The sequence below is a fragment of the Antechinus flavipes genome, chromosome 2 (assembly GCF_016432865.1).
Source record: "Antechinus flavipes isolate AdamAnt ecotype Samford, QLD, Australia chromosome 2, AdamAnt_v2, whole genome shotgun sequence".
NCBI classification, from domain to species: Eukaryota; Metazoa; Chordata; class Mammalia; order Dasyuromorphia; family Dasyuridae; genus Antechinus; species Antechinus flavipes.
In genome coordinates this window covers 121,311,094-121,326,299 of record NC_067399.1, presented here as the reverse complement: position 1 = coordinate 121,326,299, position 15,206 = coordinate 121,311,094, and the positions used below count along the sequence as shown (strand labels likewise).

The 15,206-nt window shown below is 38.5% G+C and overlaps 1 protein-coding gene across 2 annotated transcripts in view; it reads left to right on the top strand.

Moving 5' to 3' along the window:
- ARHGAP25 (Rho GTPase activating protein 25) overlaps nucleotides 1-15,206 on the top strand; it is a 103,963-nt gene that overhangs the window by 44,945 nt on the left and 43,812 nt on the right. The window contains exons 1-2 of one of the 2 annotated variants that reach the window (XM_051975450.1): nucleotides 7,005-9,054; nucleotides 9,278-9,477. In XM_051975450.1, the coding sequence (XP_051831410.1) occupies nucleotides 8,826-9,054; nucleotides 9,278-9,477 (429 nt within the window). In that variant the 5' untranslated portion in view covers nucleotides 7,005-8,825. Of the gene's footprint in view, nucleotides 1-7,004; nucleotides 9,055-9,277; nucleotides 9,478-15,206 lie in introns of those variants that run through there. The other variant, XM_051975451.1, reaches the window with a different exon arrangement.

The following is a 15,206-nucleotide window of genomic DNA, read 5'->3' as shown; positions in this document are numbered from 1 at the left end:
GTATCAGTGCTTTTGTATTGGCTATGGGTATCTAGAATGCTCTCTTGCCCCATCTTTGCTTCCTGACATCTTCAAGATAGTTCAAATCCCAAAATTTATAAGAGGTCTTTCCAAATCTTCCTCAACTGCTAGAACTTTTCCTTTAGAGATTACTCTACATATATTTTGTATGTTCCCAGTTTTTTTCTAGATTATCTCTCCCTTATAATGTGATCCAGTTGAAGGCATGAACTACTTTGCTTTTTTGGGGGAAGAGTATTCCCAATGCTTACCAAACTATTCAGAACACTCAATAAATGCTTGTTAACTAATTGACTTGGGATTTCTTTACACTGATGAAACCACCATTTCTATTAAAAAATAGACTGGACCCATAGTCTTTTTTATTTTAATAATATTTTTTCCCCAATTATATGTAAAGTCAATTTTTAGCGTTCATTTAAAAATTGACTTGCAAATTTTCTTTCCTCCCTATGATGATAAGCAATTTGGTATAGATAATATATATTCAATCATATTTCCATATTAGTCATGTTGTGAAAGAAGTAACAGATCAAAAGGGAAAAGATCAGCAAAAAATTAAGTGAAAAATAGAATGTTTTGATCTGCATTCAGAATCCACCAATTTTTTCTCTGTGTATATATATAGCATTTTTCATCATGAATCCTTTGGAATTCAGATTTACAGTCTTGAGGCCACATAAATTTTCTGAAGTTTCTAAAGGGAAAGGGAGAAACACATTGTATTATTACCTTTTTGTGGGTGCAAATTAATAATATGCTAATAGCATTGTTGGTCTCTTCTCTGCATTTGTAGATTCAATTATCCAATTAGAATGTATTAAGGACCTACTATGTGGCAGGTACTGTGTTAGCTTTAGGTGATTCAAATATAACTGATTGAAATAATTCCCCTCACAAGCAACTTCCTTTATAGAGTGATGTCAATGGCTAGGGAAATGGATTGGGATTGGCTCAACTCCTTATACATGTCTTCCCTTTTTAGAGAATTATCCCTGGTGGGATGATAGAAAAAGATGAGCTCTCATAGTTATATCTTGGGCAAGATACATAATTGAAGACTCATAGCATTGACATAATTTTTTCAAAGTCATACGGATAGAAATTGGACCCATGTTTGGTATAGAAAGCTTCCAAGTACGGAAACTACCTCTCCAAATTCAGATGACAGCTTCTCTACTTATAGTCTTATACACTCAAATATTGAGTGATTAGGGGACTAATCTGGCAGGATCACTCAGATAGTTTGTGTCAGAATCAGGACTTGAATCTAGATCTTCCTGGCTTTGAGACCTGTTTTCCATCTATTCCATCTTCAATTTGTCAGGATTCAGACCCAACACTTCAGAGTTCTTTGATCTTATATCAGGACCTTTCCGCTGTATCACTTTCTTTCCCCAGAGGGAATAGCTAAATGTGCATAGTTGATGAAGCCAGTAAGTAGGATTGTTAGCTGGGATAGCCCCCTCTGGCCAACACTAAATAGGTATAAGCCCTCCGTGGTTGCTTTGGGAGGTAGGACATTCCTCTTTTATTCCACTCAGCCAATGTGTGAGATTGTATTTATAGGAAACAAAGCCATCCATTCAAGGATCAGAGGATCACGCGACTTAGATTGTTGACATCCTTTAATAGATCAAGAAACAGACTTGGAGAGGAAAGCGAGCTGATCATAAGGATACAAAGCTAAATAAATTGTAGTTATTTTAAATGGAATTTCTATAGCTATTTTAAAGTACATTGCAAAAGTGAATATTCAGATCCTGTTCTGGAAAAGTCACTTAACCCTGTTTACCTCAGTTTCCTCATCTATAAAATGATCTGGAGAAAGAAATAGCAAACTACTCTAATATCTTTACCAAGAAAATCTGAAATGGGGTCATGAGGAACCTGAGACAACTGGACAAAAATATCTATTTTTTAAAATCTATCTCTCTCTGTCTCTCTATCCCTTTCCTCCCTCTTCCTCTCCCTTTCCGCCCTCTTCCTCTTCCTGTTTATCACTTTCCTTCTCTCTCTCTCTGTCTCTGTCTCTGTCTCTCTCTCCTTTTTCTCCCCTCCTCTCTCTCCTTTTCTTCCTCCTCTCTCTGCTCTCTATTCTTTCTTTCTCTGTGACTCTCTTTCTCTCCCCTCTATTATCTCTCTTTCTCCCTCTGTTTTCTCTTTCTCTGTCTCTCTGTCTGTTTCTCCCTAATGTACAAATAAGTAAGCATAGTTAGTCTTCCTGATTCCCTCAGGCCACATTAGCCTTTTGATGTAGGCTATGTCAATATTAATTAAGAGCTTAGGCTAGATGCTCTGTCAAGCATCATCCGCTTACCAAATATGGTTATTCCTCTTGGTCTAATCACACAGCCACTGTTTGTAGAGTTGAGGTTAAAGTACATCTTGTGTGGTTTTAATTAGCTTATTTGTTTATTTTTTCTAGAGTCTGATGATTGCCAGGTGCATTCTGGGTGGAAAAAATAGCATGCTGTTGTTTGTGCAGGATACTGAGGGAGGAGAGATGGTGATATTGAGAAAGAGGTGTCAATTTTTTTTAGTCTATGACCTAAACAGATGAAGGATGAGGCAACCTTCCTTACAACTCCATCCCATAATAATTGATATCTTTTTCATCTGAGACCACATAAACTTTATTGTCTAAAGCAGGAAATCTTAATCTTTTTTCATGGACAGTCAGTCTGGTAAAGCCAATGGACCCCTTTTCACAATAGTATTTTTAAATGCCTAAAATATTTAGGATTACAAAGGAAACCAACAATATTAATATATACATATATATCCCATCTATATTCATAGACACAGATGATTAAACTCTCTGGAGTCTATGAACCTAAAGTTTAACAACCCTTATTTTAATCACCCTTGGACATGAGACAGCTGGTGGCCCAATGGATAGACCCAATGCTGGACCTAGAAAACCTGAGTTCAAATCCAGCCTCAGACACTTTACTAGCTGTATGAAAATGGGCCAGGTACATAACCTTTTTTTTGCCTTAGTTTCTTCAACCACAAAATGAAGATAATTGTAATATCTTCCTCAAAAGGTTGTTTTGAGAATTAAATGAGATATTTGTTTCAAAATATCACTTAGCAGAGTGTCTAGCTCATAGGAGGTGTAGCAAAAATGCTTATTCTCTTCCCTTATAGCATTCATTGGAATATTAGCATCAGTGGCCTAGAGTTATTTATCTTTTTAAGGACATTTATCCCTAGAAGACAAGCACTTTTTGGCAAAGATTGTGCTTAATGAAAGCTATTCCCCCCATTCATGATAATATATTCTAAAGAAATAATGAAAATCTTCTAAATGGATTTTTTTATTTTTCTAGCTTTATAAATTTTTTTTGGTACTTTGATATGTTAAATATTGTTTTAACATGTATTTAGGGAAAAATAAAATATTATTTAAAAAACAAGGAAAATTCCATTTATCTAAGGGAATGAAAGATGCTTATTGTAGATTGTGATATGCAATTGGGTGGATAGCCCACAGAACTGGTCATCAATACATATATCTTGGGCAGATCCTGTCAATGAACAATGAACTGGGCACAGAACGAAGCAGGAGGCTGGATTGCCTTTAAGATCTGCACATAGCTTTTAATGACCCAAACTCTTTTTGAAAATAAAAAAAAATTATCTTACTATTAAGGTTCTTCCGTTGATGTTGTATCATTCTAAGTCATGGAATGGCATAGCCTCCAAAGACCTGAAGTTGACAATGACCTAAAGGTTAATGGAGTGGAGCATAGTGGGTGTGAGCAAGCTGCAACAGATTACAAATGAGGAATTATATTGGAGAAGTGATGCAAAAGATACCATGAGAGAAACATATGACTGAAAAAGAAGGCAGGGACTAGTCATAGAGGGAGAGGGAGAGATAATTAATGGATAGCCTTTCTGCTCTACTTGTAACATTTTTATAGAATCTTTTGTTTCTCCCCCCACACTAACTGCCAATTAAATATTTACTAGATTTATATTGTTGTTAAACATTTGCCATATGTTTGATTTCTTTTTTTTTTCATATGTTTGATTTCAATGTGTGAATATTAGAAGATGTCAGTCTTAGTTATTTAAAACAGATAATTAATGTGAATTTCTACTTTTTCATGCTATTGAAGGTGAGATTTGATGTGTGATGATGTTGCATCCTCAGCAAGCTGGCTGGACTCCTTCCCAGGTGAATGCTGGGATTTATAGCTCAACTGGAGCTTAGATTTCATCTAATACAACTGCTTCATTTTGCAAATAAGGAAAATGAGAACCAGAGAACTTGTTGCTTTCTAAGATCATATCAGTAATAAACAAAACCTAGTCCCCTTGGTTCCAAATTCTTTCTAGGGATGAGGTAGATTTCTTGCAAGTTGAAGAGGTTTCTAGGTTAGGGGGATTCTGTATGTTTGAGGTACAGTGGATGGAGGGCCAGGTATGGAGTTGGAAAGACCTGAGTTGAAATTCTGCCCTCAGACACTTATATCTGTGTGAATCTGAGCAAGTCACTTAACTCTGCTTGCCTCAGTTTCCTCATCTGTAAAATGATTTGGATAAAGAAACTACAAACCACTTCAGTACCTTGGTCAAAACCCCCAAAGTGGAGTGTATGGGCAGCATGCTTGTTCTCCAGATACTTGGGTACAGAGCTCATCCCCCTACAAATCTTCCCTCCTTTGGGTTAATCATTTCCAGTTCCTTAAAGAGAGACTCAGAAAAGAATAGTTGTGGACTGAATAGTGAATAGAATAGGGGGATGTGAGAGGGGAGAGGAAGAGAAAGAGGGGAAATCCCTCCACTTCTGATTTCTCAAGTGGTGATAGGGAAAGTTAACGAAGGTGGTAGTGACTGGCAGCCTAGCCAAATTAGCTTTCTTTTTGATGGGTCGGGCCCCCATTTTATCATATGCCTAATTAGCAGTTACTGAGTGGTTTCATGGTCTATGACTAGTCCCCCGTCCTCATCTTTAGGATTTGACTCATCTGTCTACACAGAATTTCTTCCTGCAGTTTGCATGTGTTATTGAATTGTACATCTGGGAGGCACCTTGGAAATCATTTAGCCTATCCTCTTAATTTTATAGAAAAGGAAACTGAATCTCAGAGAGGGGAAGTGATTCATCCAGCATTACATAGCTAGAAAGTGGCATATTTGGGAGGTACCAAGTGCTATGGATTTGGATTTGAATTGATCTCTTCTATGAGCTGATGGTGTGACTCTGGCCAGTCAACTTGCCTTTCTGGGTCTCAGTTTCCTCATCTATAAAACAAAAGTGTTGAATGAGATGACTCTGAGCTTCCTTCTAGTTCTAGATCCCGTGGATTGAACCCAGGACTTCCTAGTACAGACAGCCCCCTTTTTCCTAAACTACACCATTATGGCCTCTTCTTTATGATTCTTCCTCTCCTTTGGTCCATAGTGCCCGGCCCACAGTGAACCCGGGAAAAGCCTATTGAGCGCATGAGGGCTTGGGTAAGGGTGTGTTTACCTCTCTACTCTGCATGTTATCGGTCTAATTTAAACTTTACTCCCAAAGGGCAGGAAATATGCCAGGATCTGTACAATGATTGGCACTGGATCAAAGTTTATCACTATGTCTGTTTTTGTTTTCAGGGGAAAAAAAAACTCATTACTAACAATGACATATGTTCCTATGAGCTTGCTCTTATAAGTCAAGGAGGGTGACCTTGAAGCAGAAAATTTGCCAAATGAAACTAAAAGGGAAAAATGAACAAAACAAAGTACATAAATGAAACCCAGAAGCTTATTAGAGTCTAGCCTCTATCATCTTAGTAGTCTAGAGTCATTCATTCCTGAATGAATCCCAGTTTTATGAAGGTCAGGGTTGTTTTCTTGTCCTCAATCATAAGATCATAGGTTGTAGAGTTGAAAGGAACCTTAGCCATCATCTAGTCCAATCTCCCTACTTTACAGATGAGGAAACTGAGGATCAAAGAGGGAAGTGATTCCCTAAACCCTTAGCTAGTCCATGACAAAGCCTGGGACTAGAATTCAGGCCTGTCTAAATTCTCACTCCATTGTCAGTACTGATTACTGACAAAAGCCTGTGAGTTCCCAGTCGCTCTCAGTCACACCATGACCTTGATCTCACCAATTCTTTTATTAAATTTTATTGAAAAGCAATCTTATGAGAGGGCTTAGTAGACTGAGGGCCACCCATGGCAGCTCTGGTTCTGAGCCTCTCCAGTCCATTAGACATATTTCTTTCCCTTTTACATCCTGCCCTAGTAGGGAAGGGGAATTGTTGGGAATCATTTAGAACAATGCATTGTGAAGTCTTCTGCTCAGTATAAAGTGTTCCAACCATTGAAACTATAAGCACAAATATAACACGCATAGTGCTTAGACTCTGAAGACTCAATCCCTATTTTCATAATAATAATAGCTCACACTTAAAGTATTTTTGGGCAAGTAGGTGGCTCAATGGATAGAGCACTGGACCTGATCTGAGTTCAAATTTGGCCTCAAATACTGACTACTATGTGACTTTGGGTAAGTGACTTAACTTTGCTTGCCTCAGTTTCCTCATCTGTAAAATTAGCTGGAGAAGGAAATGTCAAACCACCGCAATGTCTTTGATGAGAGAACCTCAAATGTGGTCATGGAATCTGAAAATACTCAATAGCAAAAACGTGTTTTTTTTTTTTTTTTTTTTGATCCCTTAGTAGGAAGATGGTATCAACACAGATAACTATAATGAATAATGTTATGTTATAAATTCATTAAAGAGGTAAAAAAACAAAGTGCTAAGTGAAGTCCAAAAGGGAAGACTTATTGACCAGGCGCTTAACCAATCTTCATGGAAGAGGGGGAACCTGAGCGATGTCCGGCACATAGTAGGCCCTTAATAAATACTTATTATTATTATTTAAGGATTCTGACAAAGGCCTCATTTCTAAAATATATGAAGAATTGATTAAATTTATAAGAATTCAAATCATTTTCCAATTGACAAATGGTCAAAGGATATGAACAGACAATTTTCAGATGAAAAAATTGAAATAATTTCTAGTCATATGAAAAGGTGCTCTAAATCACTATTGATCAGAGAAATGCAAATTAAGACAACTCTTGAGATACCACTACACACCTTAAATTGGCTAAGATGACAGGAAAAAATAGTGACGAATGTTGGAGATGTGAGAAAACTGGAATACTAATACATTGTTGGTAGAGTTGTGAACGGATCCAACCATTCTGGAGAGCAATTTGGAACTATACCCAAAAAGCTATAAAACTTTGCATATCCTTGGACCCAGCAGTGTTTCTACTGGGCCTGTATCCCAAAGAAATCATAAAGGAGGGAAAGGGACCCCTATGTGCAAAAATGTTTGTGTCAGCCCTCTTTGTAGTTTTCCAGTTTTTCAAGAAACTGGAAATTGAGTGGATGCCCATCAGTTGGAGAATGGCTGAGTAAGGTATGGTATGTGAATGTTATGGAATATTATTATTCTGTGAGAAACGATCAGCAGGATGATTTCAGAGAGGCCTGGAGAGACTTATATGAACTGATGCTAAGTGAAATGAGCAAATCATTGTACACGACAGCAGCAAGACTATACTATGATCAATTCTGATGGATGTGGCTCTCTTCAACAATGAGATGATTGATGCCAGTTCCAATGATCTTGTGATGAAGAGAGCCATCTACACCCAGAGGGAGGACTATGGGAACTGAGTGTAGACCACGACATATAATTCTCACTCTTTTTGTTATGATTTGCTTGAATTTTATTTTGTTTCTCACTTCTTTTCCTTTTTGACCTGATTTTTCTTGTGCAGCAAGATAATTGTATAAATATATATGCCTATATTGGATTTAACATATATTTTTACTATGCTTATTTAACACATATTAGATTGCTTGCCATCTAAGAGAGGGGTGGGGAGAAAGGGGGGAAAAATTGAAACACGAGGTTTTTCAAGGTTAATGTTGAAAAATTGTCCTTGCATATGTTTTGAAAATAAAAACTTCAATAAAAAATTAAAAAAAAAAACAAAATTGAAACAAAACAAAACAAATTTAAAAAAAATTATTGATCAGTTGATTGAAGGAAGGATAGGAATTCCAAAATTGAAGTTAGAAGGAGGCCTTCTTAGGTATAGGGAGCAATATGTAGGATATAGGCGGGGATAGTGAACAGTCTAGTTTGGTTGGAATATGGAGTGTATGGAGGGGAGGAGTATCATGAAATAAGATCGGGGCAGTTAGGGGGCACAGGGGAAAGAAAATTGGCCCTGGAGTCAGGAGGATCTGAGTTCAAGTCCAACCTCAGATAGTTGATATTTACAAGTTATGTGACTCTGAGCCAGTCACTTAACCCTGATTGCCTTGCAAAATAAATACATTAAAAAATGGAAAAAAAAAAAAAAAAAAAGCAAAACCAAACCAAGATTATAAAACAGGGCAGAGAGCAGATTGAAGGCCGAAGTGTTGAAATTTTCGAAGATTTTTGATCTCTGCATGAGCAAGAACACTCCAGCAGGGGTGTGAAAAACAGGTGGGAGGAGGGTGACCTCCTGGAACGCCAAGCCTGTCAGTAGGCAACTGTATAGCCTTCGAGGCGTGCACATGGGTGCCCTCCCCCATCACGGAGGCAGCCCCGGGCCGCGTCCTTGGGGCACTTTCTAGGCCCTTTCAGGAGTCACACAGTTTCCTCGCATTAGCTTTTCTGGGCCGCGGCCAAGCGTTGCCGAATGGGTTCCCATGCTGGGGAAGGGTTCTGGGGTGATGGCAAGGTTAGAGCCCCTTGTTCCTCTGTGGAGCCGCTGGATCTGGACGGATGCCAGGGCCGCTTCCAGCTGCCTCCCCAGCTGCTGCGGGGGGCTCACCCCCAGCCGGCCCTCCCAGCAAAGTTTTAGGTTTTTTTTCTCTTGTCAGATATTCACTCCCACGCAGGAAAAAGGAAGCATCTTTTGTCAAATGCTGTGGCCACTTCCTTTTCAAAAGCCTCCAGCCAGCCTTGCATTCTGCAGACCAACCCGGCTGTGATCGGTACTCTAGGACCCGAGGTGGTTTTTTGTTTTTAAGCTTTAGCCTTGGATCAACTACTTCTTTAACTCCGTGCCTCCCGATCCCCCTCCGCCTCCCCCGGCCCCAGCTAGCCCCCGGCCCGATCCAGCTCGGGGTCCCCGGGAGCCCAGCCAGACCGCCCGGCCTCCCTCCCTCCCTCCCTGCTCCGAGGACTGTTCTTCGTGTCCTTCTCTCAGACCGCCTCTCTGTCGCTCTCTCTAGCTCGGTCAAGGAGTGTAATGACTGGAGAGCATATGGCTTCCTTCCATCAGCCATCACCCCCCAGTGCCCTGGAGCGGCCCCTGAAGATCGGCTGGCTGAAGAAGCAGCGGTCCATAGTGAAGAACTGGCAGCAGAGGTACTTTGTGTTAAAAGGCCAACAGCTGTTCTACTACAAGGAGGAAGAGGATGCTAAGCCTCAGGTAGGATCCTGGGGTTCGCAGGGAGACAAGGGTGGAAGGCTATGTGGGCGCCTCCACTGGTACAGCATGGAGGCTCTCACGCTCAGACCCCAAATCCTGGACGAAATTCACTCCTTCTTCCCATTTCCCAGATTTGTAAACTGAAGTACAAAGAGGGAAAGGGACTTATGCCATGAAGGGAAAGGAAGCATTTTATGAAGCACCTACTATGTGCCGGCACAGGCACACCTTAGTATTTTCTCTCACCTGATCCTCACGAAAACCTTATGAAGTAGAGCCGACTCTTTTATAGTACTTAGCATAGTGCTCGGGACAGAGTGGGTGCTTAATGAATATTTATTGGTTGAGATACCACAAATTAAGTATATGAGGCCACATTTGAACTCAAGACTTCTTTACATTTTTTGCCACTGGCAAGCAAGGAGAAACACCAGGATGAAAGTGTGGGAGCCACAGGTTTGAGGGGCTTAATGAGATGGCGGAAGAGAACTTGGCGGCAGAGGAGTTTGAGCTGGATGGGCCCTTACAGATAGGTTAGTCCATAGATTCTTAATTGGGGGACAGTGAACTTTAAAAAATACATAAAGATGCTTTCCTTTGTAATGTGATTTTATTTTGTGTCTTTAAAACACTTTCTGAGAAAGGATCCATAGTCTCCACCAGAAAGCACACAGAGTCCATAATATAAAAAGGATTAAGTACCCCATTCCAGTTTAATTCCTTTATTTTACAGAGAAGAAAATAGACTCACTGAGGGGGAGGCCTGAAATCACAAGGATAGTAATAGAAATGGGATTAAAACCAAATGTTCATGACTTCAGCCTACTTATCTTTCTTTAACTCCCACATTGCCCACATTGTTAGCTGGTGGATGTGGGTGGGAGAAGTTTAGATTTTTTTAAGGTTTTTAGGTTTTGGTCCTTGATCTTTGACCATACCTACATTTGCTCCATACCTTTTAGCAGCCACTGTATTTCTCACAGGTTCTATTGAACCCCAAAATGTGGGGTCCTATTAATTAGATAGTGATTCTTAGTTTACTGGCTAATGCTGGTCAAGGTGAATCCATGGATGAGGAAGAGAGAACTAAATAGAGCAATCAGACTTGGTAGTTAACAGGAGCCTAGAAAAGCCTAAGAATGGTGAGAAAGAGAGGAAGAAAGACAAAAAAGAAGATAATTTTAGAAAGAGGATAGTTCTCTTAAAACCCAGATAAAGGAACTGAAAGTGCGTCTCTTCATCCACATGCCCAAGCCATTTTGAAGTTGCCTCGTTAAAAAAAATAATGACTTCTGGAGTTGCACGAGCATGGGGGGAAGGGCAAGAGAAATTGAGGCCTCAGTAATGACTTGTGAAAAGACCATGATGTAGATCTGGGCCTAACCATATAACCCAACTCTCCCCACTTGCATGATTTAACTTGCTGTTTGGAGGGTGTGGGATGAAAAAAGTGTTGGACAAGGAGACAGGAGAACTGCATTTGATTCATTTTCTGTAGGCCTCAGTCTCCTCATCTTTATAGTGGGGATAATAATATTCTTATTACCCCCTTTAGAGTTATTGTGCTTTGTAAACCCCAAGGAATTAATAGAAATGGTGGCTGTCCTTTTTATTGCTGGTCTTCCCTGTCTTTGTGAAGAACCTGGATAATGTCTAAGAAAGGGTGCAAGACCATTCCCCAGTTTGGAAGAGAGACACCATTCCCCACTGGGAATATAGAAATCCATATAGAAATCCTTATGGAAATGGGTCTGAGTGGAAGAGGTCAATCCTGATCCTTTTCCCTTTTAGGGGATTTTCTTATAAGAGATAACAAGGAACCTCTTAGCAGAGGACCAGAAATTGACTTGTAAGCAAATATTCCAAGTGGGAAAGGAAATATTATAATAATGAATTAATTAGTTAATTAATTTGAAAAATTTTTATGGTACTATGTTCAAGGTTCTCATTTGTTTAACCCATTAGCTGAAAACATTTTCTAAGGATGTTTGCTTTTTAATAGGATATTCTTGAATTGGATCTTAATGCACAAATCTCCAATCAGAATTTCAGGTAGATTGGGATGCAATGGAGGAGGTAGTTTTGTACAAGATCGGTTACGCTTAGTTCCTCGGGCGGTGTTATATAAGCAGCCCCTAGATCACCTCCATGTCCTTCTGGTTAGTCTATACCATCTGTTTCACCACCTATAATGGGAATAGAAATCACAAAAGTCAGGAGTCAGGCAAACTGATGCTCTAGCTGGAGTAGCATGGGGTTTCCCAAGTGAAAAATCCTCTTTGTCTGTCTGAATTGAATTTCTCAAAAGGAGAGGAGAGGGACTAGGAAACATTGTAGAGGGAATTTCCTGCATGGCTAAGGTTGGAGTAGACAGATGACTTTTCAAGTCCCTTCCAATACTGCGATTCATGATCTTTTGAAAAAGAGAGAGGAGAGAGAGTGAGGGAGAAATGAAGGGAATGAATTGTTAGCTCCATCATCGTGTCTCCTGGATTCTACTCTCAGACCTATGTGAATCTGGGGAACTAACTCACTTTGTTCTTCACCTCCTTGTTTCTCCATTATTAGAAATACAGGTCTAAAGTCACATTTATAAACGCTCAATTGATTAAATAATTCATTCAGAATTTTTGGATTTGCCTTCAGGTAGATCCTAGGAAGATACTTGATAGTGAAACTGAAAAGTCATAGATTTATAGAAAGAAACATTTATAACTAAAAAGGACCTTAGAGATTAAATAATCATTCAAAATCTCTGTTTTGGAGACAATAGATTGAAGACCACGCAATTCTTTACATAAAAATAATCTTTTTCTTAAAGAAAAATATGTGAAACAGGTAACTATTATCTGCATTCTAAGTAGTAGTAATATAATACTACTATAATAAATAATTGTAATATCTTACTAAGGTAGAGATCTGGCCATTTACCCCAACTAACAGCTTCTTCCAAATCTCCTCTTCAAAATAACCAAATAATAATAACAGCTAACATTTGCAAAATGTACTAAGTTGCTTGAAGACTTGTAGGGAGGGGAAACCCTCTTTTTCTGAAGGCAGACCAATCTACTTTTGGATAAGAGTCTTCATGATCAAATGCTGGTCTTACATCTAACCCAAAGTTGCCTCTTGGCAACTTTTCCTTGTTGATACTGGCTTTGCCCTCTGTAGTCAAGCAGAACAGATTCATTTCCTCTTCTACTTCAGAGTCCTTCAAATACCTGGCCACAGACAACACGTGCCTTCTAAGTTTTCTCTTCTCTGGGCTAACCACCTCAATTTTCTTCAAGTTCTCTCCACATGGCACAAACTTGAGGTTCTTTACAATTCCGATTGCTTTCTGGATGTTCACCAGTTTACAGATGGCTTTTCTAAAATACAGCGTAGTCCTAAATAGGGTATTCCAGATAGGTTTTGAGAAGCATAGAGTGGGATTTATTCCTCCCGTTACTGCAGTTCAAGGTTACATAATAGCTATTATACTGTTGACTCATTAACTTGCTATCTACTAAACTCTTTTCCACATCTTGCCATATGCTCCATCTTATTCTTGGAAAGCTGATTTTTTGAATCCAACTATATAACTTTGGAGTGGCCTCTATCAAATTTCCAACACCTCGGTGTGACCTTTCCCATCTTTACAGCTTTGTCCATTACAAATTTGATAATATTAATAATGGTTAGCATTTATATAGTGCTTTAAGACTTTCAAAGAATTCTACATTTAATATTTCATTTGATCTTCACAATAACCATGGAAGTTGATAACAATGATAACATTTCATGTTATTATTCTAATTTATAAATATGGCTGGCACTGTGCTAAATGCCTTGTAAATATTATCTTATTCATCTTCACAGTGCTTCAGGAGATAATAATGATGATGATGATGATGGCTAGCATTTATTTAGTACCAACTATGACAGGCATTTTGCTAATCACTTTACAAGTGTTATCTCATTTGATCCTTAAAACAAGTCTGCAGAGGGAGATACTACTAATATTCCTATTTTATAGTGGAGAAAACAGAGGTAGATAGAGGTTAAGCCACTTGCTCAGAGTCACACAGTTCATAAGTGTTTGAGGCTAGACTTGAACTCTGGGGAAGTTAGGTGACATAGCAGATAGACTGCCAGGCTATTTAAATCCAGCCTTCGACATTTACTAGTTGTGTGACTTTGGGCACGTCACATAACCCTGTTTGCTTTAGTTTCCTATTTGTAAAATGAGCTGGAGAAAGAAATGCAAATTCCTCCAGTATCTTTGTGAGAAAATTCTAAATGGGATCAAGTAGAGACACAATTGAAATGACTGAACAACAACAGCATGAAAACTTGAACTCAAGTCTTGACTTCAAGTCCATTATACAGCTAGCTGCCTCAAAGTTTTGATAAGAATTCCATCTATGCCTTTATTCAAGTCATTGTAAAGATCGCTAAGAGGCAGACAGGATTTGATTTGGAGTTAGGAAGACTGGCCTTCAGATACTCCTTCATATTTTTATTATCTGCATTTTATCAGAAATGAATGATTAGGAAAAAAATTTATTAATTGCTACTATGTGTGCTAAGTACTGGGAATAAGAGAAAAGTGAGAAAGGCCTTTACTTCAAGGAATCCTCCTATGCTAGTTGGAGATAGCATATTCGAAAGGTTTCAGGAGCAGGGATGATAGGAAGAGCTGGTGTTCCTTAGGGTTCAATAGCAGAGCAGATGAGTATATCTGACTACATTATTATAGGATTATATTATGCTTTTGTATCCATCTGTTACCTGCTCTGCCTTCCATCATCTGTACATATATCATTTACAATTTTTAAGTTGATTATCAAGTTCCATGTGTAGCCACACAGCCATTTTAAAACACCTCTATTGCTCCTTACTCATTATATCTATTTTTCTTTGTATATTTATGACTTTATTTTTGAGAGTTTTTCATTTTCCTTCCACTGACTTCTCCTGTGGAATTTTGGCCTGTAGGATTCTACCTATACTTCTCCTGAACTCTTTGAAATCTGTTCCTTTAAAATCTGTGATGCAGGTCAAGCTATGCAAAGTTTTTTTGTTTCTGCCCCCAAATCTTTTGTTCAAAAATTTTCTGTTCCTCTTTATTGCTAATAAAATAGAATATAAATGTCACTCGGAAAATAAGCCCTTTATCATGTGGCTACAACCAACTTTTCTAGACATTTTATATTATTTCCCTTTATCCAGTCTTTGCTTCATCCAAATTGGATTATTCATTCCCCCCAAAATTTGGCATTAGATCTTTCATCTCAGGGCTGCTTACCATGCCTAGAACATACTATTTCTTCTAAGAGTTTCTTTTTTTTATTTGTTTTTTAATTGTTTTATTTTTTCTGGTTATACATGTATGTTAACTTTTTAAATATACATTTCTTATGAATCATGTTGAAAGAGAAAAATCAGAACAAAAGGGAACAGTCATGGGAGAGAAAAAAAAACAAAAAAAGAAGTGAAAATAGCATATGTTGATTTACATTCAATCTTCATAGTTCTTTTTCTGGATGCTGATGGCATTTTCTAGCCAAAGTTTACTGGGATTGTCTTGGACCACTAAACCACTGACAAGAACCAAGTCTTTCATAGTTGAACATCACACAATCTTGCTGTTGTTGTGTGTAATGTATTCCTGGTTCTGCTTGTTCCATTCAGCATCAGTTCATGTAAATCTTTCCAGGCCTTTCTAAAATCAGCTTGTTCATCAT